At 36.4% G+C, this 27428-nt stretch overlaps 4 protein-coding genes across 7 annotated transcripts; 2 read left to right on the top strand and 2 right to left on the bottom strand.

The window, feature by feature from the left end:
* Nucleotides 1-1501: 1501 nt before the first annotated feature.
* On the bottom strand, nucleotides 1502-9351 carry LOC121792310 (protein SEMI-ROLLED LEAF 2-like). 3 transcript variants are annotated; one of them, XM_042190205.1, is made up of 20 exons: nucleotides 9037-9347; nucleotides 8457-8593; nucleotides 7442-7516; nucleotides 7237-7352; nucleotides 6907-7021; nucleotides 6213-6341; nucleotides 5900-5947; nucleotides 5518-5720; nucleotides 5205-5401; nucleotides 4652-4935; nucleotides 4427-4576; nucleotides 3712-4095; nucleotides 3486-3629; nucleotides 3227-3305; nucleotides 3025-3149; nucleotides 2720-2911; nucleotides 2460-2600; nucleotides 2201-2344; nucleotides 1941-2123; nucleotides 1502-1865 (listed from the first exon to the last, which is right to left on the bottom strand). In XM_042190205.1, the coding sequence occupies exons 2-20, from the start codon at nucleotides 8589-8591 to the stop codon at nucleotides 1761-1763; spliced, it is 2949 nt and encodes a 982-aa protein (XP_042046139.1). In that variant the 5' UTR covers nucleotides 8592-8593; nucleotides 9037-9347; the 3' UTR covers nucleotides 1502-1760. The 3 variants fall into 3 exon arrangements, with proteins under 3 accessions (XP_042046139.1, XP_042046138.1, XP_042046140.1); XM_042190204.1 differs by having other exon boundaries at nucleotides 3486-3635; nucleotides 9037-9344; XM_042190206.1 differs by lacking the exons at nucleotides 1502-1865; nucleotides 1941-2123 and having other exon boundaries at nucleotides 2203-2344; nucleotides 2438-2600; nucleotides 3486-3635; nucleotides 9037-9351.
* A 3130-nt stretch (nucleotides 9352-12481) lies between these two features.
* LOC121792311 (importin subunit alpha-2-like) lies at nucleotides 12482-16282 on the top strand. Its single transcript, XM_042190207.1, has 10 exons — nucleotides 12482-12772; nucleotides 13140-13242; nucleotides 13342-13433; nucleotides 13551-13682; nucleotides 13786-13971; nucleotides 14585-14748; nucleotides 14858-14936; nucleotides 15238-15366; nucleotides 15488-15615; nucleotides 15704-16282. Exons 1-10 carry the CDS (start codon nucleotides 12566-12568, stop codon nucleotides 16080-16082), a joined length of 1599 nt encoding a protein of 532 aa, XP_042046141.1. The 5' UTR covers nucleotides 12482-12565; the 3' UTR covers nucleotides 16083-16282.
* Nucleotides 16283-17665: 1383 nt separating this feature from the next.
* LOC121792312 (probable protein disulfide-isomerase A6) lies at nucleotides 17666-21585 on the bottom strand. The gene is made up of 11 exons (XM_042190208.1): nucleotides 21339-21585; nucleotides 20913-20997; nucleotides 19948-20045; nucleotides 19761-19816; nucleotides 19354-19471; nucleotides 19123-19150; nucleotides 18933-19024; nucleotides 18565-18721; nucleotides 18366-18490; nucleotides 18149-18248; nucleotides 17666-17967 (listed from the first exon to the last, which is right to left on the bottom strand). The coding sequence occupies exons 1-11, from the start codon at nucleotides 21485-21487 to the stop codon at nucleotides 17902-17904; spliced, it is 1074 nt and encodes a 357-aa protein (XP_042046142.1). The 5' UTR covers nucleotides 21488-21585; the 3' UTR covers nucleotides 17666-17901.
* Nucleotides 21586-23353: 1768 nt separating this feature from the next.
* On the top strand, nucleotides 23354-27335 carry LOC121792314 (zinc finger matrin-type protein 2-like). 2 transcript variants are annotated; one of them, XM_042190210.1, is made up of 10 exons: nucleotides 23354-23688; nucleotides 23785-23865; nucleotides 23983-24007; nucleotides 24186-24268; nucleotides 24427-24459; nucleotides 24944-25022; nucleotides 25112-25164; nucleotides 26376-26436; nucleotides 26711-26793; nucleotides 26883-27335. In XM_042190210.1, exons 1-10 carry the CDS (start codon nucleotides 23668-23670, stop codon nucleotides 26970-26972), a joined length of 609 nt encoding a protein of 202 aa, XP_042046144.1. In that variant the 5' UTR covers nucleotides 23354-23667; the 3' UTR covers nucleotides 26973-27335. The 2 variants fall into 2 exon arrangements, with proteins under 2 accessions (XP_042046144.1, XP_042046145.1); XM_042190211.1 differs by lacking the exons at nucleotides 23354-23688; nucleotides 23785-23865 and having other exon boundaries at nucleotides 23983-24089.
* The last annotated feature ends 93 nt before the right edge of the window (nucleotides 27336-27428 follow it).

Here is a 27428-nt window from a genome sequence, read left to right on the forward strand (position 1 = left end):
AAGTGCTTATCTATCCTAATCTAAAGTGTAAATTTGATGAAAAGTACTTAATGCCTTTTTTTAGGGAAAATAGAAAGATGAGATGTCTTCTATTTAAAAATAATTTTTAAGGCAAAAACAATTGGACAAATAATAGCCCAATAAAATGCTAACTTCTTAAAAAAGTTTTAAAACACATTTAAATTGTGCACTATCATTAAAAAAATTTATAATTAAGTTATTAAATTTATATATTAATTAGACTTATATTTGAGTTAAATTAGAATTGTGCTAGAGAGTTTAGTTTGTCTTCCATTTATTTAGGTTAAAATTGAGATTTAATCATTTATTGCAATACTTTTTCTCCGAATTAATTCACAAGCTAAACGACAACACATATATGTAATGCTTACAATTTCCATCATATATTTACTCAATTACAGTTTTTAGTCCTTATATTTTAATTCGCCTCTAATTAAACAATACTACTAAGTTTATAGATTAAACTAAGGAATAAGATGACATTATATATATTTAAAATTAAATATAACTTATAAAGTTTGTATAACTTCTTAATATAAAGAGTAGTGTAAATTCTCACATTATTCAAAACAAACAAGATGCATAAAATATTATCGTTATTTTAATTGATAGTAGTAATTTACTTTTTATACGTATATGTGGCGGGAAGTAAGAAATTTATTCTTTCCAATATAAAAAATTCATGTAGTCTTTGGCAATGTATATCAAGTTATGCTATGGTCTGAAATTAAAAGAAATAAATAAACAGTCAACTAAAATGTGATTATTGGACAATACAAATTTTCTAACTTGACTTCTCAAAGAAGTTTTAAATTTATATGATTTAAATTATTCATATATTTAATATGGATAGGTTTAATATTTCATATATTTTTTTCAAATTAATTTTTATAAATTAAGCTATTAAATTTATATATTAATTTGCTTTTTATTTGGATTAATGACTTGCATAGCACTTTCAATAAACATTTTTACTCACACATATTTTCTTTATTTGTATATCTTCTTCTAATTAATTCATACTCTTAGATCATTAGTCACACATCTTATTTTTGTCTTTAATTTTATTGTTTTTACTTCACTTAGATTATAAATTAAAATTGCATAAATGTTTCATTCACTATGGAGTAGTAAATTCTTCATTTTGAGTGAGACAAGATAAGTACATTTCTGTTTTTTTAAATCTCCATATTGCTTTCAATTCTTATTTTCGATATATTTATTATATTTTATATTCATTATTTGAAACTCTTATGTCCCGTGCATAGCTCGGGGGTTAATACTAATTTTTCTTATATCTTTCACTCATAGACCAAGGGTAAGTTGGTCTTTTTATTTAATTTAGCAATAATATTGTTTCGCTTCCTACGTAATGTCATTTTGTTTATGTTTATGTTAATTTAATAAATCATAGATCTCAATGACAATGCACATAACCTTTACTATAACAAAGCAGTTACCAAATGTTAAAAAACACAAGTTTTGCAACAAAAATAAAATGAGATACTGATATTCCATAATCCAGAAAATAATAGAATGCTGCTCTCTCTCTGCTTGTACCATCATGTTTGTCATGAATAGGCTACTTTACTGATACTGAATACAAGAAACATAGAGTGGTTTTAGAAAGTACTAACAGCTAATGGATACAAGGAGAAGTTTCTGTGTCTCGGCCTCACAGCTCTAACAATTTACAAGATAATAACGGAGCTTTCACTGGAGATGCAGACCTCTGCTCTCTAACCGCGAGCTGCTCTGAGGAAGTTGTCGAAGGGGCTGGAAGGCGGAAGCCTCAGAGCTAACCATGTGTTGTTTGCAGCTGGAACGCTCTCTTCGCTCATTATCTGTGTACATAAACAAATCTTAGCACGACCGCAATGTCCTAGTTCTACACGGGGGAGTCATCATCATTAGCTCACCTTCTCAAATGCAGTCTGTGCGCTACAGGAGGCTTTCGGGCACTGGTTGTCATAGGTTAACCAATTAGACAGCTTCTTCCTCGGCTCTGTACCAAAGGTTTCGCACTGATTTGTCATGGCACTATACGGAAGGGGCGATGTGGAGACTGATGTTCCTGCTACCTGGCCAGCTACCTCGAGAGCCTGAAATTCGCATTCAGATATAAGGATTTGGGAACTGCTTATCAATTTACATTCGTGGACATCGATCATACTATTACCGATTCTAGCAGCTGGCCAATGCTGACAATATGGGACATTGACGGAGAGGCGGATGGAGGGACATTGGGGATGAATCGAGATATGTCAGCAACTGATGATACGCTCATAGCATCATCTTCGAGAATTGAATTTGCAGAGAAGTCCTGTACATATAAGAGCAATGCAATTTTTAAATCCTATAAAAATGTGAAGTAAAGCAAGCTTGGCTTTAGGCAGTGGAATCAAACACTACGTACCCCGGAATCAAACACTACGTACCCCATCAAACGATTGTGATCCCTTGGAGTGTGCAGCCCTTTGGATATGATCCATGTCGAGCATTAATTGCGAACCAAACATGAAAGCTTCATCGGGCACAAATCCTTCTGAGAGCTGCTCTGCGACTTCTTCAGGCTCAAACTTGAAGAAACAAAACACTGAGTATAAGCTTAAGCCCTTGGAATTATCACAAAGCACTTTTTCGTCCTGGCAAGATCGGTTAGGGTTTGAAGGAAGACGCACAATGTAGAAGAAGATACCTTGGTAATGGTAGATAAACTCTCAACCAGTATGGAAAACAATTTTTTGTCAGCTTCATAAGCCTTATCCCGCAGCTCCGTCAGAGATGATAAGGCTGCTTCATTATCGAAAGCAGAGCCATAATCTTTCACTTCATGCTGAGGCTTTACGTAGACTTGAAAGTCATCACTGATGCCAAGATATGGATCGACCTAAATTGTAAGCATTATAACGAAGCTTAGTGCTCTATGTTGGAACTATAACATAACCAGAATAAAACGATTTACATTAATAATACATGAATGCACAAGGATTTCATACTTACATCAGATTCGAATAGCAAGTTAAGCAAATTGTTGGCATCAGCTACATGGTATAGCTTCGCAGCAAAAATCACCATGGCAGTTGATGATACAAAAAGGGATCTTTGGTATGCGGGTGACAAGGACACTGCATTGAAACAACGAAACATCAAACATAAAAGTTTACTGCATTAATGGAGAGAAGTTCTTTGGTGTTGTTCCAACCATTATTGGCATCTAAGGAGATCTTTCTAATTGACATGGGAAGCTGAAAGAATCTGAGAACAAGGTTATCGTTGGAGTTCTGCAACAAAGCAATGAGAAGCCATCATGTTACAGACAAAATATCAAGCACCAAGCATAACTCAAACATGTGAAAATACAAGTAGCATAGCAACAATATAAACAAAGGCATGGATCAAATTGAACATCTGCACTATAACTTTAATAGAAGCAAACGGAACTAATGTATTTGAGTTTTGACCTTAAGTCGTGATGAGATAAGTGCTAAACAGAATGAATGTGCAATAGCTTCAATATTAGCTGGTAGATTGTCAGGGAGATTGACTTGTATCCATAAAGCAGACAGCAACTGCACTACTTGGTCCTCGTTGCATTGCAGAAAATACTGTTCCTACATGGACAGAAAGATAGTTGTAACAATAGAGATAGCGAAAAAAGATCTGTGTTGACAAAATAAATATTCTTACAGTCTCAGTCAAGCTAGTAGGTCCACCGGCCTTGTCCAATAGGGAGCTAATTAAATGAATATTAGGAGAGTTCTTGTGTGATCTCCCATCCTTCCATTCTTCTTCAACTTTATTGAGCTGCTGATGATCGCCTTTCTCACCTCCATGCTTGATTTTGGTTCCATTTATTTCCAACCGAAGCTTTTCGAGCAGAAATGCAATTGAGGAAAATGTAGACATGCTTTTGGAATGCCACCTTCTTGGGTGGTTAGTAAAGTCACTTCTTGCATGAGCAAAACTTGGAATTAGAAGAACACAGAATATCTGATGTCCTCCAATGCTTATTTCGACATCGGGATGTAACATCACTTTCAAGAGTTGAACAAAAAGAGCCTCAGGGAAAACCTAGTGATGAAAATGAATATCAGAACTCACTTCAGATGACAAATATTACCAAAACAGCAACAGTATACTTCAACCTTCACATTGTGCAATCAACAAAATCAATATTATTATCATATATTCTTATTTAATAATAATAATTTAACAAATTTTTACAATGGGGCACATGGATCATCTCATTTGACCCACGATTGAGCAGGGTAGGACCACCCTATGACCCTACAGCCTGTAACTCAATCCTATTGCGTCACATGGGACTATAATAATGGAGCGCGCGCACACAGAAAAACTGACAGCTAGTGGCAGATAATGTAAAAGTTAATCAGCTTCTCACCTGCTGAGAGCGGAATGATACAGATGCCAGTGAGATGACATGAGCAAGAATAGTGAGGGAGGCAAGGGCTGCCCTAGCAACAGCTTTTACCGGAGAAAGCTTCTCCAGTGTAACTGCCATCATATCAAACAGTGGCCGGACATCAACAATCTGAACAAATAAAAACTAATTAAAAAAGGCAGACAGAAGTGAAAAAGTAAATATTTCAATGCTGATAGACAATACCCCTCTCACAGTCTCCAACAGACAAGTTTCAATAGAAGTCTGCAATGCAGTATTCACATTCAGCTCTTGCTCTCCAACTGGTTCAGCCGTTGCTTGAAAGCTTTTGCGTAGGTGTCTGAAGAGGTAACTAACAAACCCCATATCAGAAATCACGCTTTCTGCCCTCACTTGGCGGGCCAAACAGCTAGCCGTCTGGATGATGTGACATTTCATCTCAGGATCATGCGCAACATTCTTGTGGTCCAAATGCCGAACAACACCTGCTAAAATTAATTGCTGATGTCCTGTAATCAAATAGATGTATGAGTTTAACCCTTTCAAGGATCACAATTCCAGATTCTGAAGTTACAGTTTGCAATTTATCCACTCGCATAAAATTAGCTAAGTAAGCTAACCAGGGCATGCTTTGATTTTACAAGACAGACACGTAATAACTCAATAAGGTCCTTTCCAATTTATTTCAAATGTTAACCTGAACTTAATTCTGTGACAAAGTTAGTAAACAGCCATAGCTACAGTAAAGATATGTAGATACAAAGCTATGATATATCACCTGGATTTTCCACGAAGGATGACATATCAGAAAGAACAGCAGGAGCCAGGCCATGCTGAGGAACCCAGTGTCTTCTCATGTCAAAATAAATAAACATTGGTTCCAATACTCTTCGCATTGTAGTACTCTCCTTTGCCAGGTCAACCATCCTTTGAACGCATATTTGAGCCCATACTTGTGGTGTCTGAACCTCCTCTCTGATGTCAATTAAAATTAAGAAATTAAACACATACAAAGCAACCAACCCATTCTACCAAATCATTATCTCTTTAAAACAAAATTCATACATTCATTAATATTAACATGATCCAACCTTGTTAGAGCAGCAGGATCTTTCTTTTCTGGCCTGATTCTTATGATCATGTGGCTAGGGCTAAACTCGCCACCTCCAACAGTTGTACCTCTTCCCTCACTTCTCGCTACCTCATCCACCCAATTGTGATGTGCCTCATTTCTTTCTTCAGCTTCTTCATTTTGTGAATTCATCTCATAGTTATCCAGAGTAGCATGCACAATCTATAACAGAAAACAAAACAGTTATTCACTGAAAATAAGTAATGGTAGCCCTCACTGTTGTTTTCGTTGTTATTAAGTAGCAGGATTGCATATGTAATCCATAAACAGAATAAAATTCTGTTACAATTTTTATCTGAAACTAACAAGGATAATAAAAAACCTATGTTAAAACAACATACCTTTTCAAAATCAGCAAATATGAGTGAGAACTCCGCCATGAACCACATCTGCAAATGGTGGAACCAAACTAATTAATTTGCCATGAGCAAAAGTTAGAATAGAGCCTGAAAATTTGAAATAACTGCCAAAAAATCCTTGACACCAATCTGATTAAGAACTGCATGCTTTGAATTATCAAAAGCACACTCAAAAAAGAAAAATAAAATTTTGAATTGACTGTTAGGTATAGATGCATGAAGATGCAGAACCTAATTATTGATAAGTAAATGTATATAAAAAAGCAAAAGTTTCTAGTTTCCCAGTCCAAATTACCATTGCCGAAAGACACCGCAAGCTTGACGCTCTTAAACCACTCTTTTCATGCTCACCGCCTGTCTTATGTGCCAGTATGCAAACTTTGTCAACGAAGTTCTCAATATTGTGTGTATAAGTTCCATCGACCTACAGAAAAATTTACAACAATAAGATGGCAGTACGGTCTACCTCAGGCTTACAGTAACACAATATGATAAGCCTAAACATGAACTCAACAAGAAGAATTCCCCAACATGAACATTTTCATGTCAACAGAACACCAGAATGGTGTATATATACAATGCAGCAGCCTTGCATACATGTCACTGTAATAATTAACCAATGTATTCAAATATGAACGAGGCTTTCTCTTTTTACTTTCTCCGAATTGCTACCTATACATTTAAAACATAAAAGCAAGACGGTAGTAAACATCTCTGTAACACTTAAGCACTTGAGATGCTCCGACAACACCAGTTATCATGTAAAATACCTCCACTATATAAGGAATTATCTATTAATGCCACAATCCAACAATTTAACATGCTAACACAGATTTTATCATCTGCGATATCAATATAAACAAGTTTATCTCATGATCGTGCATTGCAAGCATAATGACTCAACATGAAGCAGAAATTACAAGAAAATAATTAGATAGCTCTCCAACTGTAAACACATGATAAATGCCCAATCAAGAGCAATAAATTACCTGGCCATAAATAAAAGTAGTCAGTGTATCACATCCAATCACCAACACGGTGTCTTGCTTAGAGTCATCCAGCAGTTCAAAAACTACATTCAACAAATTAACAGCGAAATAGACCCTGCAGGATGAAGATGTCAAATAATTTAATCCATCTTGAACTCTAAAATAGGTGTAAATGAGGAAAGCACACCACAACATGGCATAGATGAATTCATAGTGCAGTTAAAAACTTTCCAGAAAAACGTGACAATAGCCCATCAGAACAATAGTTGCCTCATCAAGTTAGCATTATCAAGTGATCCAGACGAACATTTATGTCAACTAAAAACTTACATTTGCTCCTTGCAGATGCAAAGCAATTTGTTGTATATATCCGCCACAATACTGACAAGTTTGACATTACCGCTACGGAGTTCTTTGCAACATCTTTCTTCCAGATATTTAGCAATCTAATACCATATAAATCATTGCAGTAGTTGATCCAAATAATGTAACACTAGTTTTTATCTTTTGCAAAAATACACGCTAATGACCTCACCTTCGGTATCCGTAAAGGATTTTTAGAAGCATATTCACATAGCTTCGCAATCTTTCTATCATTTGAATGACCATCCTGCATGGTAGGGAAAAAAGGCCACAGTTGTTTCAGTTGTAATTGTATTGACGGCATGGATAAGAGATTCTAAAATTGAGCTAGTTTTATTGGCTGAAAAATCCCATATCTAGATTCTAACATTGAGCAAGTTTTACTCTTATGTCCATTAGAGGCATTGACTGGAACCGCAACAGATGTATTGTCTTACCAGTTTGACAAGAGTTCTGCAAGACCAACTGTCAAGAAGGGGCCATTTTTAAAATATATTTCCCAGATAAAAAATAAGGAAACGTCTAGAATTTCATGAATCTTCAGCAAAGATATTCAAAGGAGCAAAGGCAGCTTCCTGGCAGTTCCATGTTGTTATGATGTTATCTCTACAATTCATGAAAGTGGACCATGAAACTTTAATTTGTTATTTATGTATTCGATTCTTTTAAGCAATTGATGCATACCTAGGGTGTCACAAATACTAGATCCCCGCCTCTACACTATCAGCTAAGTTGCTCAATCCCCAAACAGTCAACTTTAGGAAGTTTGTCAAGAAGAACAAAAACATAAGGAACGAGCATAAGGGCAGATATTTAACTGACAAGTGATCAAATATAGAGGGACAAAAACCATATTTGATGTAAATTATGGTGATAAATGCAACTCTCCACAAACTCGAGACAGGAGAAACCAGCCTAAACCTACTGTCAAAGAAATAAAAAGGTACATAGCATAAAAGCTAATTATTTTCTAGTGTGTTGTTACTTGTTAAATGATTATATCATTGGAATTTGGAATGGATTGACTATTACATCAGCAACTGTTGTCATTGAACGAAAACAAAATAGTACAAAATAGTACAAAATAAAAGTGAATAGAAGTAATTGGTACCCAATCAAAAGGCAAACATATAACATGAACAAGAGCCAATGACAAAAATACAAACTTTACTGAGGGAGAAACTCACAGGAGACTTGGGAAATATCTCCGACAGCAATTTCTTGTAACGCTTGACAGGCTGGCGAGACCGAGATCTCAAAGCAGGGCAACAAACACACATGCTCTCGCATGCCGGGAAGATCTTTCGGGAAATTACACCCATTTCTTAAAACAAGAAACAAACAGCTTCAGTAATTTGCACTAACCCTTATACCCTTCACACCAGAATATTATACTAACTCCATGAACCCTTAATCGAGACAATGACCGCCCAGATTTGCAATCTTTTCACGCTAGAAATAAAGTGCAGGACATGAGCAAAATTACAATGGCTAGCACTAGCAGCAAGATCACAAATCGAGAAAACAAGACAGAGCAATGTTTATTAACTAAAACCCAAAGAGGATATGAAAGAAAACGACAACAAACTTCAAATATCCCTCAACAGTCGCATATCATAGTAAATGATAAATAGAACAAGAACCCATAACTAGAGTATGAAGCAGAAATACAATTAAATGTAAACAAGCAACATTTTGCACAGCATAGAAAGATTAGCCAGAAAAAAATAAGTCAATTGAGCTAGAAAAGGGAGCAAATTTGCAAACCTTTTTCAGCACAAGCAGATCTGGGGAGCCAAACTAGCGACTTCTCAGTAAAGCCCGCTTGAGAAATTGAAAGAGTTTAGGAGAAGTCCCACCAGCAGCGTAGCAAAGTTCAAACTTGTAAGCTGAAGAATTTGCTAGTGTGGAAAAGAAGTGGCTGCCGGGATATTGAAGTAAAGAAAAATTGAACGACGAAAGAGGGAATGGAGAGAGAGAGCAGACGGATCACGTGTTTGTCAGAGTAATTGCAGTAACCGAGTCCAGAGAGTATAGCTTTTGTTTTGTCCTTTGTCTGTCATTTTTGCCCCTTTTCCTCACTTTTCTGAATATTTTCTTGACTGGAAATTTGAACTGTGGTTTGGAAATTGGGAAATTAGTGTAGCAGTTTCAATTGGATTATTATGGTAACCTACGTTGAAAGGGAAAAGATTATACGATCTCTTTTTCTTATTAGTAGAGTAATTTATTTTATATTATTATTAAAAGGAAATTTCAAACTAAGTTACCACCATATGATTTTTTTAATTTGATGTAGCCCACACATCACGGTGAATGATCAGTGGTACATACAAACTACAGCGACAAGTAGTGAATGCATAATTATAATTTAAATTTGTGTACTCGATTATTCTTTCTTTATATGATAGTAATCAAGATTATTCTTGTCTACGCGTACTATGGTATCTATACTAGTATCTAATATACTACTTTTATAATTATTTAGATCATTTATAATTGTGACCCTTAATCAGCCCATGCCCATTTAATCGGGACTGGGGTTAAGGGTCGCCGTTGCAGGTGACCCATCCCGAAGAGCCTCCCAGTGCGGAGGAGGGAGGAGCCCTTATTGGCGGGACACACATCCAGTCACGTGGCACTCTCTGGTCTTGCACTGACGCCGACTCACATTTTTATTTGTTTTAAAATTTTATTTTTTTTAATTAAAAAAAAGTAAATAATAAAAAATTCACTTTCCCAAATAATACCATTTTTTACTTTTAAAATTTTTTATCCTTGAATATATCTCAAACTCAACTATAAATATCTCATTCATTGCATAATTTTATTCACACAAAAAAACACTTCACTTTTTTTCCTCTCAAAAAAATTTCCATTTACATTCTCAATTCAAGTATGGTTAGAAGTTGGAGATGAGGCAGACCAGCCAAGTGACTCCCCAAATCTCATAGTTGTTTTAATGAGAATGTTGTTCGCTGCCAAAATAGTTGACACTTTTTGTATGACGCGGTCACACCAAGTGACACATAACCAAGCAATTGAGCTCCTTGAGTCTTGTTTGGGCCTAAACCCGAACATGCCGCCGCCACTGGAAGAGTAATTTTTTATGTTTTTTTTAAATATGATTTTAAATTATATATTTTTTTATGTTATTTTAAAATCTTAGGATTTTAATCATGTGTTTTTTCTAGGAGTATGTAATGTACTTTTTTGGAAACTTCGTAATTTAATAGTATTTCAATTTCAAAGTTCTCGGGACAGACCAGAATTTGATCAAACTTCATAATTTAAATTACTATTATTCCTTTATTTTATGGGAAAAAGGGAATAATCTTCACCAGACACTATATGTAATTAACAACTCCAACATGTTACGAGGCAACACTGAACTAATTAAGAAGACATTCATCATCTCTTTAAGTGTTCGAATCTTATTTTCAACAATCTGATTAAATTGGGATGATTTTGAAATAGTTGTTTGATGAATTATAACACTCTCGTTGCATAGTTTCTCAAACGAGACTGGATCGTCTCTCCTATCACTTCGGATTATCTTGATTTATTTACAAATTGATTTTCGCCTTCGTTTTTAAACTCTTAAAATATTCAATTGTACCATCTTTTGATGTGAATCGTCATAATGTGATCCATTAATGTTGCTCAATACTTGTTGGTTGTAAGAATTTATAAATATCAAAAGATGATAGTTGATCTAGCCAACTAAAACTAGATCCTAAAGTAAAGATGAAAGGGAAATGAATGGTAGAAAGATGCAGGATCTTCACCTAAACGAAATAGACAACCTTAAAGTTACTTTTTCCAAAGCAAGCATTATATTAGCTCCAAATCATGACTACTATTGACCATGAAAGCATATTTTTTCTTGATCAATAACAAATAAGTTGGGCCTGAACCTAGCCCAACGACTACACCCCTTTTGACTTATACTGTTTTCCAATATAGTTTAGGTTGGACTTGAACCAATCCCAACGACCAAGACCAAATATCAATTGCTAAGATCTAAGGCGCACGACACCCATCACATGGTCTCGGCGAGGCGGGTGGGCTGACAGTGTCGACGCACGCACTACTTTTGTATATATTAATAAATGTAATCATGAAACCTCTTAAAATACTTGATTAATGAAGGCTCATTAATCAATATGAGACAATCAATGTAGTAATTAACCTCACAACTTCACTAATCGATAATCATTTAGAGATGATAATTTACCATAAGCTTCTACTCGAAACGTAGATTGTGTTTAATTTAACATACTTAAACGTTTTCACTTATACAACCCGATCAAACTTCTTAACCAAACATAAGTCCAATGCATACTTCATTATGTTTTTACAATTAAACCATCTTTATTAATCTTAGTTAAGAAAAGTATAAAAATTTTGCTAAGGGCATCTCCAACAATTTATTCCAAACTCAAACATATTTGTCAATATATGTCCAAAAAGTAATCTTACTCTAACCATTTACATTAAACTCAAATTTTATACTACCATTTCTTAGTATACGTCTCAAAAAATTTATGCAGTAACTCCATATTTGATATTTTTATATAGAAAACGCAAAAAGTTAGTTTATGTTTCAGTATAATTGGAGAAGTTTTCTACACAAAAATGAGATTTAGTGTATAGTTGAAAATATTCCATAAAATAAAGTACGTATATATATGGAAGCTATTTTTTTTTGGAAACGTCAGTACAAAATGAAGTATTTGAAGTTTTGAAACTTACACGGAAAAAAAAAAGGTCAAATTCCTGCAATTAAAACATGAAGGCATGAACAGAGAGAACAATGAAGATGCATTGATCTGGGTGCATGTGGTGAAATATTAAAACCATTATTTATGGAATATATCAAATAGGGGGAAAGCAGTTCACACTTGACTATTTAACACGTTATCTTATTCTGATTCATTTATTTCCAACAATGGCAGATCCTTATAATCAAAACATTAATTATAAATAAATTGTTCCATAATTGCATCCTTTTTTTTATAGTAGTATCACACATTAAATGTCTTAGTTCAACTAATTTAGGATGAATTGGGCTGCGGCCCAACTGGTTTCCTTATTATAAAATTCAAATTGAAAGGGAGGGGAGGGGCCATCCCCGTAAATAATGGTTGATCGGTGCCCATTTTGACAAAAAGTGCCTCCCACTCACTAAACCCCTACGTGTATAAATCCCTCGTTTCCCCACTCCGCCACTTCAAATTCAATCCTCAATTTTCTTTTCAAATTTGTTGCTCGGCGATATACGTTGAATCGAGCAATGTCGCTGAGGCCCAACGCTCGCGCGGAGCTCCGCCGCAACAGGTACAAGGTGGCCGTTGATGCAGACGAGGGCCGCCGCCGCAGGGAGGACAATATGGTCGAGATTCGCAAGAGCCGCCGCGAGGAGAATCTCCAGAAGAAGCGCCGCGAGGGCATCCAGCAGTTCTCCGTCCCCCTTGAAGCCACCACCGGCCCCGAGAAAAAGGTATATGCGCGATTTTTTCTTCTTTTTATTTATATTTTTTAATTGAAATTTGGTTTGCAGAGGTAGGTTTTTTGTGGATGTATGGTTATAAATTTGTAATCTTGCGGTCAATTTATTGCACGTTTTGTGGTTTGTAGTGTTTTTTTATCTTATGCTTATTTATATCTCCTGCATTTGTAATATTTGGATTTTTTTATGCGTTTGTTGGATTGAATTTGGCTGTGATGCCATGGCGATATTGTTGATTTTCATCCCTTCTTGAGTGCAAATTACAATAATAGTCATGTACAGAAAAGATTGTTTCCAGTTCAAAATTTCAGAAGGTTCCCGTTGTGATGACCTAAATTATTGATTCTTACGAATATAGGTGCAATTAGAAAATCTACCAGCAATGGTTCAAAGTGTTTGGACTGAAGATGCAAGCCAACAACTTGAGGCGACGACTCAGTTTCGAAAATTGCTATCTATAGGTGATTATTATGTTTTCAAGTATTCTGATTTTTTTGGCAAAATCATTTAGTTATCCTTGGTGTTAAATTCCTTCTGTCTGCCACAATTGAATTTGGCAGAGCGCTGCCCTCCTATCCAGGAGGTTATTCAAGCAGGTGTTGTTCCCCGCTTTGTTCAATTTTTGACAAGAGAGGACTTTCCACAACTTCAGGTATAACAACAATATCACTTATATTCTCTTTTTGCTTATATAGCTGTTTTGGTTTAGGTCTCTTCATGTCATTTGGGTTTCTTCTTATTATAACTTTTATGGTCTTAACTGATACAGTTTGAAGCAGCTTGGGCTCTGACAAATATTGCTTCTGGAACATCTGAACACACGAAGGTGGTAATGGATCACGGAGCAGTCCCAATATTTGTCAAGCTGCTTGGTTCTCCGAGTGATGATGTTCGGGAACAGGTGTGCATGTATTAAATGAATAGTTTGGCCTTTCAATTGCTTATTAATGCCCTCTTATGTATTGTCAGAGTTTCTTGCTTATATATGTTACCTGCCATTTTAGGCAGTCTGGGCTCTGGGAAATGTGGCTGGTGACTCCCCCACATGCCGAGACCTTGTCCTTGGTTATGGAGCTTTGGGTCCTTTGCTAGCTCAGTTGAATGAACATGCCAAGCTGTCCATGCTCAGAAATGCTACCTGGACTTTATCAAATTTTTGCCGAGGCAAGCCACAGCCAAAGTTTGAACAGGTTTGTCTCCTTGGACTTGGTATTGTACCTGTGGATGTGCTACTGAGTATACTAAGAATTAATGATGGAAGGTTCATAAAATTACATTGAACCACAAAACAAAAGTGTCATTGTGTAATATTTGGACTGATGTAGCCCTGTATGCTGTCGTCTGCACCTTTTAGTTGATGTAATTTTATGTTTATTTGGTAGAGAGGAAATACATACTCCATCCGTCCCACATAATTTGACCCAGTTTTCCATTTCGGGCCGTCCCACATAATTTGACTCATTTCACTTTTACCATTTTTGGTAGTGGACCCCACATTCCACTAAGGTCCACTAACTCATTCCTACTCACATTTAATTATAAAACTAATATATAAAAGTTGGACCCACATTCCACTAACTTTTTCAACTCACTTTTAATTACATTTCTTAAAACCCGTGCCCGGTCAAAGTGTCCCAAATTATGTGGGACAGAGGGAGTATTTTTTTGTTCTAGTATGTGTAAACCATTGTCCCTGTTGTTAATTCCCAATATGACCGATTCATCTTATTCTATAATATACATGAACATCTATATTTTAGGATTCCATACCATGGTTTATGACATTGTGGTTGTGATATGCAGACAAGCCCCGCTCTTCCAATTCTCAGACAACTTATAGGCTCAACTGATGAGGAAGTTTTGACTGATGCGTGCTGGGCTCTCTCTTATCTCTCGGATGGTAGCAATGACAAAATTCAAGCTGTGATAGACTCTGGAGTATGCCCTCGTTTAGTTGAGTTGTTGCTGTGAGTATCTGGACTAGACTTTGTATCAAAGATACCTCATGGAATTTCCTCTATATGAAGCTTGTTATTTGTTTTTATTGGTTTATTAATGATTAATTTGACATTTCAGCCATCCATCTCCCTCTGTTCTTATCCCTGCTCTTCGCACAGTTGGCAATATTGTCACAGGTGATGATATGCAAACTCAGGTATGACTAAGGATGTACTGCCAATTACATTACGGATGTGTTTTCTTTTCTTTACTTTCAGAATCATAACATGTTGAGATACTTGTGGCATGGGGAAGTGAACTAGCACGATGTATGCTTAGTTCTTTCTGTCCTTTTGTTGTTCCTCACCACAGTACATAGAGTGGCTAATGTTTTAATTATACACTTAGACAACGTGCATATGCCAAAAGTCTGCCATTGGATATGTGGACATAATCTGTAGTACTTGTTTTACAATGCATATGATTTAATTCTAAAGGTTGAGTGTCTTTTTTTGCAGTTTATCATCAGCAATGGTGCATTACCCTCTCTTCTTAACCTCTTGACTGGTAGCTATAAGAAAAGCATTAAAAAGGAAGCTTGCTGGACTATTTCCAACATCACAGCTGGAAACAAAGGGCAAATTCAGGTAAAGTGTGGTGGATATGGGTGTTTTGTGTGTGTGAAGCATATCAGTTGGTGGTTTGTGGTGCTGTGAATCATATTTTGATAGGTTAGTGTTTACTAAGTAACACATCCACCTATTGCAGGCTGTCATTGAAGCCAACATTATTGGACCACTTGTCCAATTGCTGCTAAATGCTGAATTTGATGTTAAAAAAGAGGCTGCATGGGCCTTGTCAAATGCCACGTCTGGTGGTACTCATGAACAAATAAAGTGAGTTACTACATGCACTATGTTTTTTCTTTGTATTATCATCATTTTGTCGCTGTTACTGCAATTGAATCCTTTCTTTCTTGAACAGGTACCTTGTAGGTCAAAATTGTATTAAGCCTCTATGCGATCTGCTTATATGCCCTGACCCAAGGATCGTCACAGTATGTTTGGAAGGTCTTGAAAACATTCTGAAAGCAGGGGAAGCTGAGAAGAATTTAGGTCTAACAGGGGCAGGAGATGCCAACCTGTTTGCTCAAATGATTGATGATGCTGAAGGTCTTGAAAAAATCGAGAACTTGCAGAGTCATGACAACAATGAGATATATGAGAAGGCCGTGAAGATACTTGAGACATATTGGTTGGAGGATGATGATGAGCCAGCCCCACCGGGCGACCCAGCCCAGCCAGGGTTCCAATTCGGAGGGGCTGACGTCAATGTCCCGGCTGGTGGGTTCAACTTCAACTGAATGTTGACTACTGATGGCTCTGCCATTATGGGAACGGAGGCAGATATTAAGCTTATTGCTATTAAGCGGCAATGGATATTTTTTTTTCCCAAAAGATATATGATAGCTACCTAGCCTCTTTGGTAGTGAACTTGTTTCATGTTACGTTGTAGTGTACGATCAAATTTGTTGGTTGGAAATTATTTATTTGGTCACGCAAACTTCATCTTCTTTCAGTTTACGAAATTATGATTTGATATCTATATATACTCTCCTTATTTCATTTCTTTTATCAATTCCCTTTGCAATCAAAATTTTCTGTTATAGTAGTATTAGTGTAATTTGTACTTAAGGGTTCTACAGATGGCAAATTTGAGGTTAGCTGGTAAGATGCTTTCTTTCGTAACATTAGGTTTGTCTAATCACATATTCACAAAAATTAGGTTATATGATCTTAAAAGACAGCTTCGTAGGTGCACCTAACCTGAAATATAATTGGATCCAATTATAGCCGACTCATGTATCCGTTCTTGATAAATTGGGCATCTGAAAAATCTAATTACTCTGCCTGATATATTATACTCTTTGCTTCGATGACTAATGGTGAGATCACAAATCCAAACAGCCTTTCGTTGACGACTATGGCAGCACACAGCAGCTGCAAAAAAGGTAGTGGCCTCCCTGAAGATTAGAGGCGAGCTTGGCTTGATTGTGAGGAGGAATGGGAGTCAGCATGATTTCCTAGAGACTTGGAAATTTGTATACACAAATCATGTATCTGGAAGACTTAACACTGCTATAGGAATAGGATTGAGTCTTGATCCATCGATGATAATATAAATTCAAGAATTGACCAATATGGTCCTTATCTACATGCTAAAGGTGTACTCTGAACTGTAAAGGTTGGTGCTAGTATTTTCATTAACAAATCATCTTTAGAAGAATCAACCATCTCAATGTGCATACACACACACACACACACAAACCGAAATTTGCAGTTTCCGGAAAAGTACTATATAGAGCACTCCAGTCACCTAAGTCTCTCCCAGTGAAGCTAGATTAACAAGCGGTACCGGCAAATTAACATACAATGAGGAAAAAAAAATTGAAATTAAACAATGCATGGATCGTACAATTTTATCTCTTTATTGCAAGTTGTTTTATATACAATTTTGCATTATATCATCCAAAAAAGAGAACGAAAAAGTAAAAGAAAAGAAGAATAATAAACATTAATTCCTAGTCCTTTTTTTGCAGATCCCAACCCCATTAAAGATTAGCAGCATGATACATTTGAAAAGAATTAAATCCAAAAATGACGAGGAAGAGCAGGTGGAGGAATCAAATTGAACTTCATTCATTATCCGCCCAAAATCACACACGAAGGAAACCATTCGACTTCTCGTCTTCTTCTCTGAGGAAAAGACGGGGGTGAGGGGAAGTTGGCAGTCAAGGGGAGGTCAACTGTACCCTCCCGCCCGCACATCCACCATCGACTCAATCCAAACTCTCAACAAAATAACAATACCTCCTACATAGTTTGGAAAAGGGTGATGGACTGTTCTAAAAATAAATCGACAGGCAAACAATAAAATATGACGATCTGCTGAACAACTCAATATCTTCATTAACTTAAAAGTTTGTCAATATGAAAAAATTGTGATTGTCAGATATCCTCTATGATTACTACTGGTGGGAAACTATCTGTTTTTGTTCTTGTAATACAAATTATATCTCTAGTGACTCATATCTCAAGTAACTGAATCACGAAGGCTTGTTTCTTCCACCCTAGGAGAAGAAGAATTGCTTCGAGTTACCACACTGCATTTCATGACTCATCTTAAGCAAATGTCGATAAGATATTCTTCTTTAGGGTGAATTCGTCGGCCTTATTTGGGCTGATTGACTGCATCAACAAGAAGCAAGAAGTATTTATGAAAATTCTTACAGAATGCAAGGACATAATAAAGGATATAGTACATTGCTACTTATGTACATTAGCATCCAATATTATATCAAGGAGAAGTACAGGAAAAATTGAATTCACTAGTTTCAACAACCTATGTAGCAGAAGAGATATGATGTACCTTAGCAATTATGCGGTCCAAACGTAGGATTTCATTCTTTGAATAATCAGAACCTTTGTCCATGCAGCTCTTAGCAGCTTTCACATAGATCTTCCCATATCTACAGGATAATTAGAGGGGAGAAAGTAATAATCCCAATGTTAATATGCACAATCAAAAAAAGGCATGTTATAACATCACTACAACTGATCAAATTAAAATATGCATTTATGAAAACCTTGCATTTGAACCCTTCAGCTTCCCAGCTTCTTCTTCTAATCGTTTGAATACAACTTTCTTCTCCTCGCCTTTTGTACTCATAAATTCCTTCACCAAGCTTCCAAGGTCCTCAATGATGCCAGCCTAGGGAGGATATAAAGTAGATCAGAATCACAAACAAAAGTAAACATGGCCACGTCAGTAATTCTGTTACAGACCTTGGAGGTGAGTTTTCCTTTCGCGTCTCGGTTCGTTCCGCACTTCTCATTAATGAAAGTAACAAAATCATCTACATCTCTGCCACCATTATAATCTTCACCAGCCTTGTTGTTCTTAGGGAAGAACTTCAATGTAGGAAAACCGGTAATACCATACCTGCAAGGCAGAAGATACTTCATAAGGAAACCGATGCCACATTATCCATAGAAAGAGTACATAAATTTCAGGAATCTAATGAGGACTTCAAGATGCAGGCTAGCGTTGCAGCTAATGGTACACCAGGACAGAATTTAAATAATCAATACTAGAATTTAAAGACAAGTACTATGTATTTTGATGGAGAAAACAACTGCGCTTTTGCTCTTACTTTTCTGCAAGATCCTTATGTGCATCAGCATCAAGATTAGCAATGACCGCATCTTCCTCCAGATTGAATGCTGTTGCAACCTTTTCATAGATCTACATGTCGAAAAGATATAGAAATCAATATCTGAATGAAATCTTCAAGAGTTATGACAATTCAGCTAACTAGGCACTGTAGGCAGCACTGCACTTACAGGAGCAAGGCTCTTGCAATGACCGCACCTGGAAAAGCAAAGCATTAAATTATACTATAAACTGGACTTGCTAATGCATTTGGAAAAAAATATCAAATAAGATGCTAATCAATCTGCTTTCAAGGTCAGTAAGATAATTTAAATTGCATGACAACCACATTTTAAATTGCATGACAACCATGTCCATATAACATTATAATGCTCAAGAGAAAACAACTCATGCACACTTACCAGGGTGCATAAAACTCAACTAGCACATCCTTTTTCTCATCAAGTACAACCTCATTGAAGTTAGCAGGAGTCAGAACCACAACATTTGAAGGGACTGCAGCAATCTTGACATTGGTACCTGATGAAGGAACAAGATGGATGATCGTTACTTACACAGCTTACCTGGGCTTCAAATAAGCAAATAAGTAAAAACACTAAACAAGAGAGCATCACAGCATCCTATTCTCATCCATAAGTTCATAAGTAAGTTTCTTCACAAAACTGGAAGGTTGCACACACATACTAATTTGTTGATCAAGCCAAAGTTAGTTACGCCACCACAAACAACATAATCATCAAATGACATACGATAAACATACATGGTTAATTTTGAAAGACATTTATCACATAAACTAAAAATGTTATACCTCCTTCATTGTTAACATACTCAGCAAGAGTTTCAGCAGTCCTTGCACCTTCATACCTATACACGAAATTTTATTCATTAGGCTATATAATTTTGTACTAGATACTTTAAACTTCCACTAATCCACTTCAAGGAGAAAGGGGGTGAGGAAAAAGTTAGACAAAACTTCCAAGAAGACTATAACCCACTTTTTTGGCTCCAATGAACCTTTAGGGAACCATTGGATAGTGGGATACCCAGAAACCCCATACTTGCTGCAAAGGCTCTTATGCTCATCACAATCAACCTACAACATAACAAATGCAGCTGTTCACATTAATCAACTATTTTTTCCCACGAAATAAAATGTAAAATTACAAAACCAGGGCATCAAATTGGCATGTTTTATCCTAGATCAAGATATTTAGATGTAGGGTAACTGCAATCATAATTCTGTAAGAAACATCCACTAAACAAACTCTCAGATGAAATGATTAGGGTCAAATCTCAACAAAAAATAAGTACTACTTAAAATCTCAAACATTGACAGCCTTGGTCAAACTATAAGTTGCAGTAAGCAAAACATAATTTAGCAGAACAATGTGACATCAAAGATATATCACTTAAAGATATATAAACTGTAATATTCTAAAGCTACTAGCATACCCTACAGCATTCTCTACCAAGAGAGATAACATATATATAACCTTGACATCAAGGGTGGTGAGGGGGCTCAACCTCCCTAAACTTTTCTGAAATTCAACACTTACGTATGTGTTTTTGTTATGTAGGTTTTGATTTTTTTTTAATTGATTTAATTAACTGTCTCAGATAGTATCTTTTCTACCGCACTAGCCTAAATGAAGACATTCGACTGTAAGTTGAGTGTTACAAATCATTAACCTTATTTCTGACCATTGGTTCTCACTCCTCTAAAGTGAAACTAGATAGAGCAATTCTGTAAAACTACAAAGTATGCTACAACAAAAATAGAACACTTGACTGAATCACAGTGGTAGTATTTGAAATTTCAAATAACCTCAAGGCCCTCACTCATATATACGATTGATTCCAAGATCAAAAATATGACATGTGAAATTACTTAAGATTAGGAAATGAGTATCACACAGCACATTCACTCCAAGTCACGAACAAGAATAAAAGGTGGGCAAACCTTTCCTATCAAAACAGATTTTGCCTTCTTGAAACTTGCACCGAGCTTTTCAAACTCAGGAGCAAGCTTCTTACAGTGTCCACACCTGCATTGTAAGACAAATTTCCACATCATGAATCTGAAACTACATAACTGCAGCAAAAGCAGTAACTGTTCTGAAACTACATGGCCAGTGCTAGCCGCCATTTATTCTGATAAAGGACAACGACTAGCGAGTAGAGATAGATAATCAAACATAACCACTACTTAGCTAACTGACAAAAAGTCGAATAAGTAACCGATCAAATCAGATCTACACAATGATCTGAAGAACCATGAAAATTAAAGACAAAACGATAAATTACAATACACAAGAAGAGGATACGAGAGATGACAGAGCTTGTAAAACAGCAAGTGACATTAAAATTTTTAGAGAAAATTGGATACCAGGGAGCGTAGAACTCGACGAGAGCACCGCGGTCTTTGCCGACCTCTTTGTGGAAATTCTCCTCGGTGAGAACAACGACGTCCTCGGCGGAGGCCGAAGCGACCAACAACAGCGTTAGGGCGGCGAAACAGATCGACGATCTCCACATTTTCGGTGCAATCGGAAAAAATAGAAGTTTTTTGTGTGATTGTAGTCTTAGTCTACTTAAAGCTAATTTTGTCAGATTTTTCAGTGGTTTTACTTTGACATATTGCTCGTAGTAGGTGGTGAAATTGATAAAATAGATAGCATTAAAAGGCAAAATTCCAAGAAAGGACGTCATGGGAGCTCTTATCTGCCATTTATACCCGAAAAAAAAATTTCCAATGAAGGGAAAGACGCGAGCGCGTCTCGCGTGTATAAATATGAAACACGCGTCTCTCTCTCGCGTGTATAAACAAACACGCATCACCGTGTCGCGTCGTTGTTTATACACGCATGAGGCTCATGCGTGTTTGCCTCGCACCTGAATTTCGTCGGAGAAAAATGGCTTTTAAGGCCTTCATTGTAAGCTCCGCTCTCTGCAATTCATGCTTGTTTATGATTAATGTGCTCGATTGTTTTGTTTATGCTCGTCTTTGCAGCACTGTAACAATTTGTCGGAGTCACTCAAGTGCAAGGACAATGGGAGACCGGTGGTCCTCGGCCGCGATTCTAACGGTCGGCAGTCGCTGCGCTTCCAAGCTTCTTGACCACTTCCAATCAGTCCGTTGACGGCATCCTGGTTCCTAAAAGCGATACTCGTCTGCGCATTTTCTCAGGAACCGCCAATCCTTCTCTGTCTCAAGTCTCTGCTTCTTTATACACGCATGAGCCTCATGCGTGTATAAACAACGACGCGACACGGTGATGCGTGTTTGTTTATACACGCGAGAGAGAGACGCGTGTTTCATATTTATACACGCGAGACGCGCTCGCGTCTTTCCCTTCATTGGAATTTTTTTTTTGCGGGTACAAATGGCGGATAAGAGCTCCCATTACGTCCTTTCTTGGAATTTTGCCAGCATTAAAAATGGTTAAATGTTTTTAGTGACAAATGAAATTCAGTTTGTTATAGAGTAAAAAATTAGTATACTCCTACTACTATTATAAAAGATGACTAAGTTCTAATATGGTCTTTTTAACATCAAAGAAATGAAAAGGGCAAAAATAATAATCTAATGCGTTAAATATACTCATTAAGCTTTATGTATCCAACAATTATAGCCAATATGTCATATGATTAATGTTTCGAATTAGGATTTATTTGAACGATATAATACCCGATTAGGATTTTTTCCATGAATGTTTTGACAATGAAGCTAAGTGCATCCCCATCCATGCTCTTATCTGCTATTCCGTAAGAGCACAACATCCACATCCATGCTCTTTTGCAAGAGCATGCTCAAGGATCCCACCATATTATTCAATTTAAATACTTCAATTACTAAAAACATTTTCACAATATTATAATGCATTAAAAATACGCGATACTATTACAAATTACTAAAAAAATAAAAATTACATAATTAAAATCCTAAAAATTGAGATTGAGAGAGTTGTTTGGTATAGTGTCATTTTTTATGTTTGAAATGGGAGTATTCATAGATGAAAGTATGAATTTTAGGGTAAAAATAATGAAAAAATAAATTATAAGTGTGGAAAAAACGGATATATTTTATTAGGAAGTGGGAAAATATTTATTTTATTAAATCAGATTTTTTTCGAATTTTTTTAACAAAATAATAATAAAAAATGATAAATCAACGGCTAACCAGAGCATGCCTCGTCGGCTGCTCGTGCTCTTCCCGTTGGCACGTACGCTCTCTATGCATAGAGCAGGGTCGTGCCGTCGGCAAGAGCACAATGACGGACAGCAAGGTGCCGCACGGTTGGCACGGACAGTGTCCTTCTCCAAGAGCACCGTTGGGATGCTCTTATAGCTACTGATTTAGAAATGAAGTACTACTAGTATTGAAGATTATTTTTCAGTGGAATAAATGCAAAAGAATTGGTTTAATTTATTAAATTCGATACATACTGTAAAAAATTACTCCATACTTGAATGCTAATTTGTGTACTCAAACAAAGGAGAAGGAAAATAAAGCAACGGAGTAGAGGAAGAGGGGAAAGGCCAAGTCCTTTTGCGATTACCTCTGCGAACCCCAATTCAGAAAAGTGGAAAACTAGTGTTGAATTAGTCTGTTCCCACTCCCATCGATCCTTTCTTCATAATTTCAGGTTCCCCTCATCTCTACGCGATTCCTTTTGGTAGAATTCAGTGTAAGAGTCGGCGAACGGAGCTGCATAATGGCTCAATCTGGCAGCGGCGTAAGCACAAACTAGTGTTTCAAATTCATCTCCATTTTGTGTGAATTTTGATTTCTTTGACTCAAACGCTGAACTTTTTTTTTGCTTTCCGTGCAGGCTGCTGGAATTGATAACACTTTCCGAAAGAAATTCGACCGAGAGGAGTACCTGCAACGCGCTCGGGACCGCGAAGCTAAGGTCTGTCTATGGGGTTGCGTAAATATAGTAGCTAGTATTTTTTTTTCTTGATGTTTTACAATGTTGTTATTCCAGTTGGCACATAAGGTAGATAATTTGTTTGTTCTTGTATTGTAGGAAGAAGCTCGGAACAAGTTAAAATGTATGGTTTCTGATCTAACTGTTTTCATTCCGTTCCTATGAATTTATGCTCCAGAATTATTATATAACATCAGTGGTTACTGGTTAGTGTATTGTATCGGTGAATGTGGTGTTCATGATTCATGTTTGCTATTGGATCTTTGAAATGATTGTCAATATTTCGATTTTGTTTGGTGCAGCAAGTGGTCCACCGGTGCAAAGGAAACCATTGCAGCATAGAGATTATGAAGTGGACCTCGAATCACGCCTGGGGAAGACTCAGGTATTGTTTGGACAAAATCATATGCGTCTGGTCATCCATTTTTGCAAGTCATTGATTACATCTTTCAGTTCATGCCCACATGTACTATTGTTGTTATTCATGCTGTAACCACATTTATAATTCGTGGCAAACAATGAATTTGTTTATCTCATCTGTAGGTCGTGACTCCTATTGCGCCCCTCAGTCAACAGGTATGTGGTCAAAACTTTTTTATTGTATTTAAAGGTAATCCTAATGCAGTTATATAGTAAGAAAAAAGGTGGGACTGTGAATAGTTCTCCAGTTTTTACATAAGCTACTGCGTTTAAGATGATTTTTTTGTGGTTTTATACTTTGACTTGGAAAATCAATATGGATAGGAATTAGGATCATACTCATAGATTCATAGGAATGCTTATCTAGCTTTATTATAGTAACGTTTTTGACCTGAAAGATTTCCATTTTTTCTTATGAAGTCTTATCTATGTGGTCTAAAGAGCTCTTATCTCTATAGAGACAGTGTTCTGTCTCTTTCTATTTTAAAAATTAACAAAAAAACAGAGTTAATTTTTTGATCTACATCCAAGAAGCCTAAAATTAGGTATGTAAGTCCAAGTTTTCTGATAGAATCTTTTAAAACGAGTTGTATTTTCTTGGATTTATGTATGCAAATCATTTAACACTATTCTGCTGCAGGCTGGATACTACTGCTCAGTTTGTGAATGTGTAGTTAAAGATTCAGCAAACTACTTGGATCATATAAATGGAAAAAAGCGTATGTCAAACCCAGTCTCTTTCATTTGGTTTTTACACCAGTGTATGTGCTATATAGATCCCAATTAATACCTGGTTCTTTTTCTCTAGATCAACGAGCTCTGGGAATGTCTATGCGGTCGGAAAGAGCAACCTTGGAGCAGGTGGGCTTGAATTTGCCTTTTACTTGGCATGCAGCATATTAATTGTTGTGGCGATCAGAACATTGGTTTTAAGTTTTTGACATTTGGCTTTTATCTTCAATGTATTTTGGATATAGTTTGTCTTGTCTGAGTTATAACCAATGCATAAGCTAGTATGTAGTCTTTGGACATAATAAAACTACTTGTTACAGTGTTACTATTTGTCTGGTCTCTTAGATTTATACTAGCATGGACACAATGTGTATGGTTGCTAAACACAGATAAGGGGAGAAAAGAGTGATGAAGATGACATGAAATGATAAACGTGAGGAGACAAGAGAAATAAGGACTGCTTATTGCATAAATTGGAATTAGGTAAACTGAAATGAGATACCATGCAGTCCTGTCAAATCAAATAGTTTGGCCGGCTTGAAGCTAGATTATTCACTAATTTTCTATATGATCTTATTGTTCTTAGCAATTTTTTGGTCTCTCCCTCTGGATTGGGAATCCTATAATCTAGTTGGAAATTCTATGGCACTTACCACTTTAAATAAATATAAATTAAATATACAACCCACAATAATGTTAAACCTTTACAATTGACCCACAGAATAATGTTAAACCTTTAAACTTGACCTATATACTATAGATCAGTTAATTTAGCTATAATCTGACTCTCATGCAAAATTAGGATTTTGCTTTGATGTATAAGCTAAACAAAGAGAAAGTTATTTTCTCTTTAGTTCTCTAATTTGACATTTTAAAGGAGTTGCACTGTGTCTATGTTCTCATCAAGTTAGACTCACTAAAATGAGAAATACTGAAACAAATAATTGTCAATAAAGGAGTGTTAGTATGCCTTGAATCTGTATAGTTTGCCACTAGCCGAACGCGGTCAGCGAGTCAGGGGTCAAGGGGGCGACGCCCCCTTGCCTGGGTCCGGGGGGGCGGAGTGCCCAATCTGAATACAATTTGTTCTTCGTTTTCTACCCGTGGACGTAGCCAACACAACGTTGGTGAACCACGTAAATTCTGTGTCTCTTTACGTTTCTGTTTGTCTCGATTACACAATTGCTCTATTCTGTCACAACAAGGAGTGTAACAGGTAGCTTGTTTTCAGTAGGTCAGAGAAATATGCTTATAAGTCTTAGCAATTTGACCAGTTTATTCAATATCTGGGATATTAGTAGAATAATAGTTTATGCTTATTACTGTTTCTTGGTAGATAGGTCCAGCAACGGTTTGATGTTCTCAAAAAGAGGAAAGATACTCCAGGCTTTACAGAGCAAGGTATTGAATTAGAACAGAATATATGTTTTATGATTGTGGATGTTTTCAATATTGTGTACTTACTGGCAAATTGACAGATGTATTTATCCCTGGCTTGTCTTTAATCATAAAAGATTGTGTTCCACTTGCCTAGTTCACACATTTCGATTATACTATGATGAACTGACTAAAGTAGGGTTTTACTGATGGATCACTCTTATAACCATCTGCGATCATGACACAATGGCCTTGATGATGAATTATGATTTGTTTTATTTTCCTGTTCCATTTTTAGATTTTGATGAACGGATCCTAAAACAACAACTAGAAGAGGAGGAAAGAAAACATCAACGTCGAGAGAAAAAGAAAGAGAAGAAGGTCAGTAGTAATGACTAATCAGATCAAATTGCAAAATCTTGTTCTTTCTTTTCTCTTTTCTATATCTAAATGGTGCCCAAATATCTCAGAAAGAGAAGGCAGTAGAGGAGGAACCCGAGATTGACCCAGACGTTGCAGCTATGATGGGATTTGGAGGTTTTGGATCATCGAAGAAGTGAACTGTGACCTGGGTCCCTAAATCAGAAGTGTGGGGTAAAGCACATATATGAGTCTCCCAGTGATGCAAGCTAGGTGGAGGCAGTACTCTGTTTCGGGTTGTCTTGTTTCATCTTCACCTCTGCAAATCACATGGTCGAGATTGTGACCTTAAGAGCTGCTAGTTATTAATCAATGGTGCACGATGTTAGAGAGCTATATATTGGACAAGAGGTTGAAACATGAAACCCTTGGAAAAATATAGTTTTCCAAGCCTCTGGTACAAACAAATAAGTCAGCAATTGTAGCGTATTGCGTTAGAACTGCAGACACTATTTTTATAGCAACTTCAATAGTGAAAGAGGTTTTTAATTAGGTTTTGACAACACTAATTATCAAACCACCCCCATATATCTGTTCAAGTTTCCAGTTTCTTGACGAATTTTGAGGAGTTGTTAAAGTTGGCTTTGGGGATCATG

The sequence above is a fragment of the Salvia splendens genome, chromosome 2, assembly GCF_004379255.2.
Source record: "Salvia splendens isolate huo1 chromosome 2, SspV2, whole genome shotgun sequence".
Taxonomy (NCBI): Eukaryota; Viridiplantae; Streptophyta; class Magnoliopsida; order Lamiales; family Lamiaceae; genus Salvia; species Salvia splendens.

Bases quoted from the DNA above. Each gene is read 5' to 3' on its own strand.
- LOC121792310 (XM_042190204.1), bottom strand. From the start codon at position 8,591: ATGGGTGTAATTTCCCGAAAGATCTTCCCGGCATGCGAGAGCATGTGT. The intron at 3,636-3,711 runs GTAAGAATATTT...CTGTCCATGTAG, and splicing joins CTACTAGCTTGACTGAGACT to GAACAGTATTTTCTGCAATG. The intron at 3,306-3,485 runs GTCAAAACTCAA...GCTTTGTTGCAG, and splicing joins TTATCTCATCACGACTTAAG to AACTCCAACGATAACCTTGT.
- LOC121792311 (XM_042190207.1), top strand. From the start codon at position 12,566: ATGTCGCTGAGGCCCAACGCTCGCGCGGAGCTCCGCCGCAACAGGTAC. The intron at 13,434-13,550 runs GTATAACAACAA...TAACTGATACAG, and splicing joins AGGACTTTCCACAACTTCAG to TTTGAAGCAGCTTGGGCTCT. The intron at 15,616-15,703 runs GTGAGTTACTAC...TTTCTTGAACAG, and splicing joins GGTACTCATGAACAAATAAA to GTACCTTGTAGGTCAAAATT.
- LOC121792312 (XM_042190208.1), bottom strand. From the start codon at position 21,487: ATGTGGAGATCGTCGATCTGTTTCGCCGCCCTAACGCTGTTGTTGGTC. The intron at 19,817-19,947 runs GTGGGTTATAGT...TTTCGTGTATAG, and splicing joins GGTTCATTGGAGCCAAAAAA to GTATGAAGGTGCAAGGACTG. The intron at 19,025-19,122 runs GTAAGTGCAGTG...TTCGACATGTAG, and splicing joins ATTGCAAGAGCCTTGCTCCT to ATCTATGAAAAGGTTGCAAC.
- LOC121792314 (XM_042190210.1), top strand. From the start codon at position 23,668: ATGGCTCAATCTGGCAGCGGC. The intron at 23,866-23,982 runs GTCTGTCTATGG...CTTGTATTGTAG, and splicing joins CTCGGGACCGCGAAGCTAAG to GAAGAAGCTCGGAACAAGTT. The intron at 26,437-26,710 runs GTATTGAATTAG...TTCCATTTTTAG, and splicing joins TCCAGGCTTTACAGAGCAAG to ATTTTGATGAACGGATCCTA.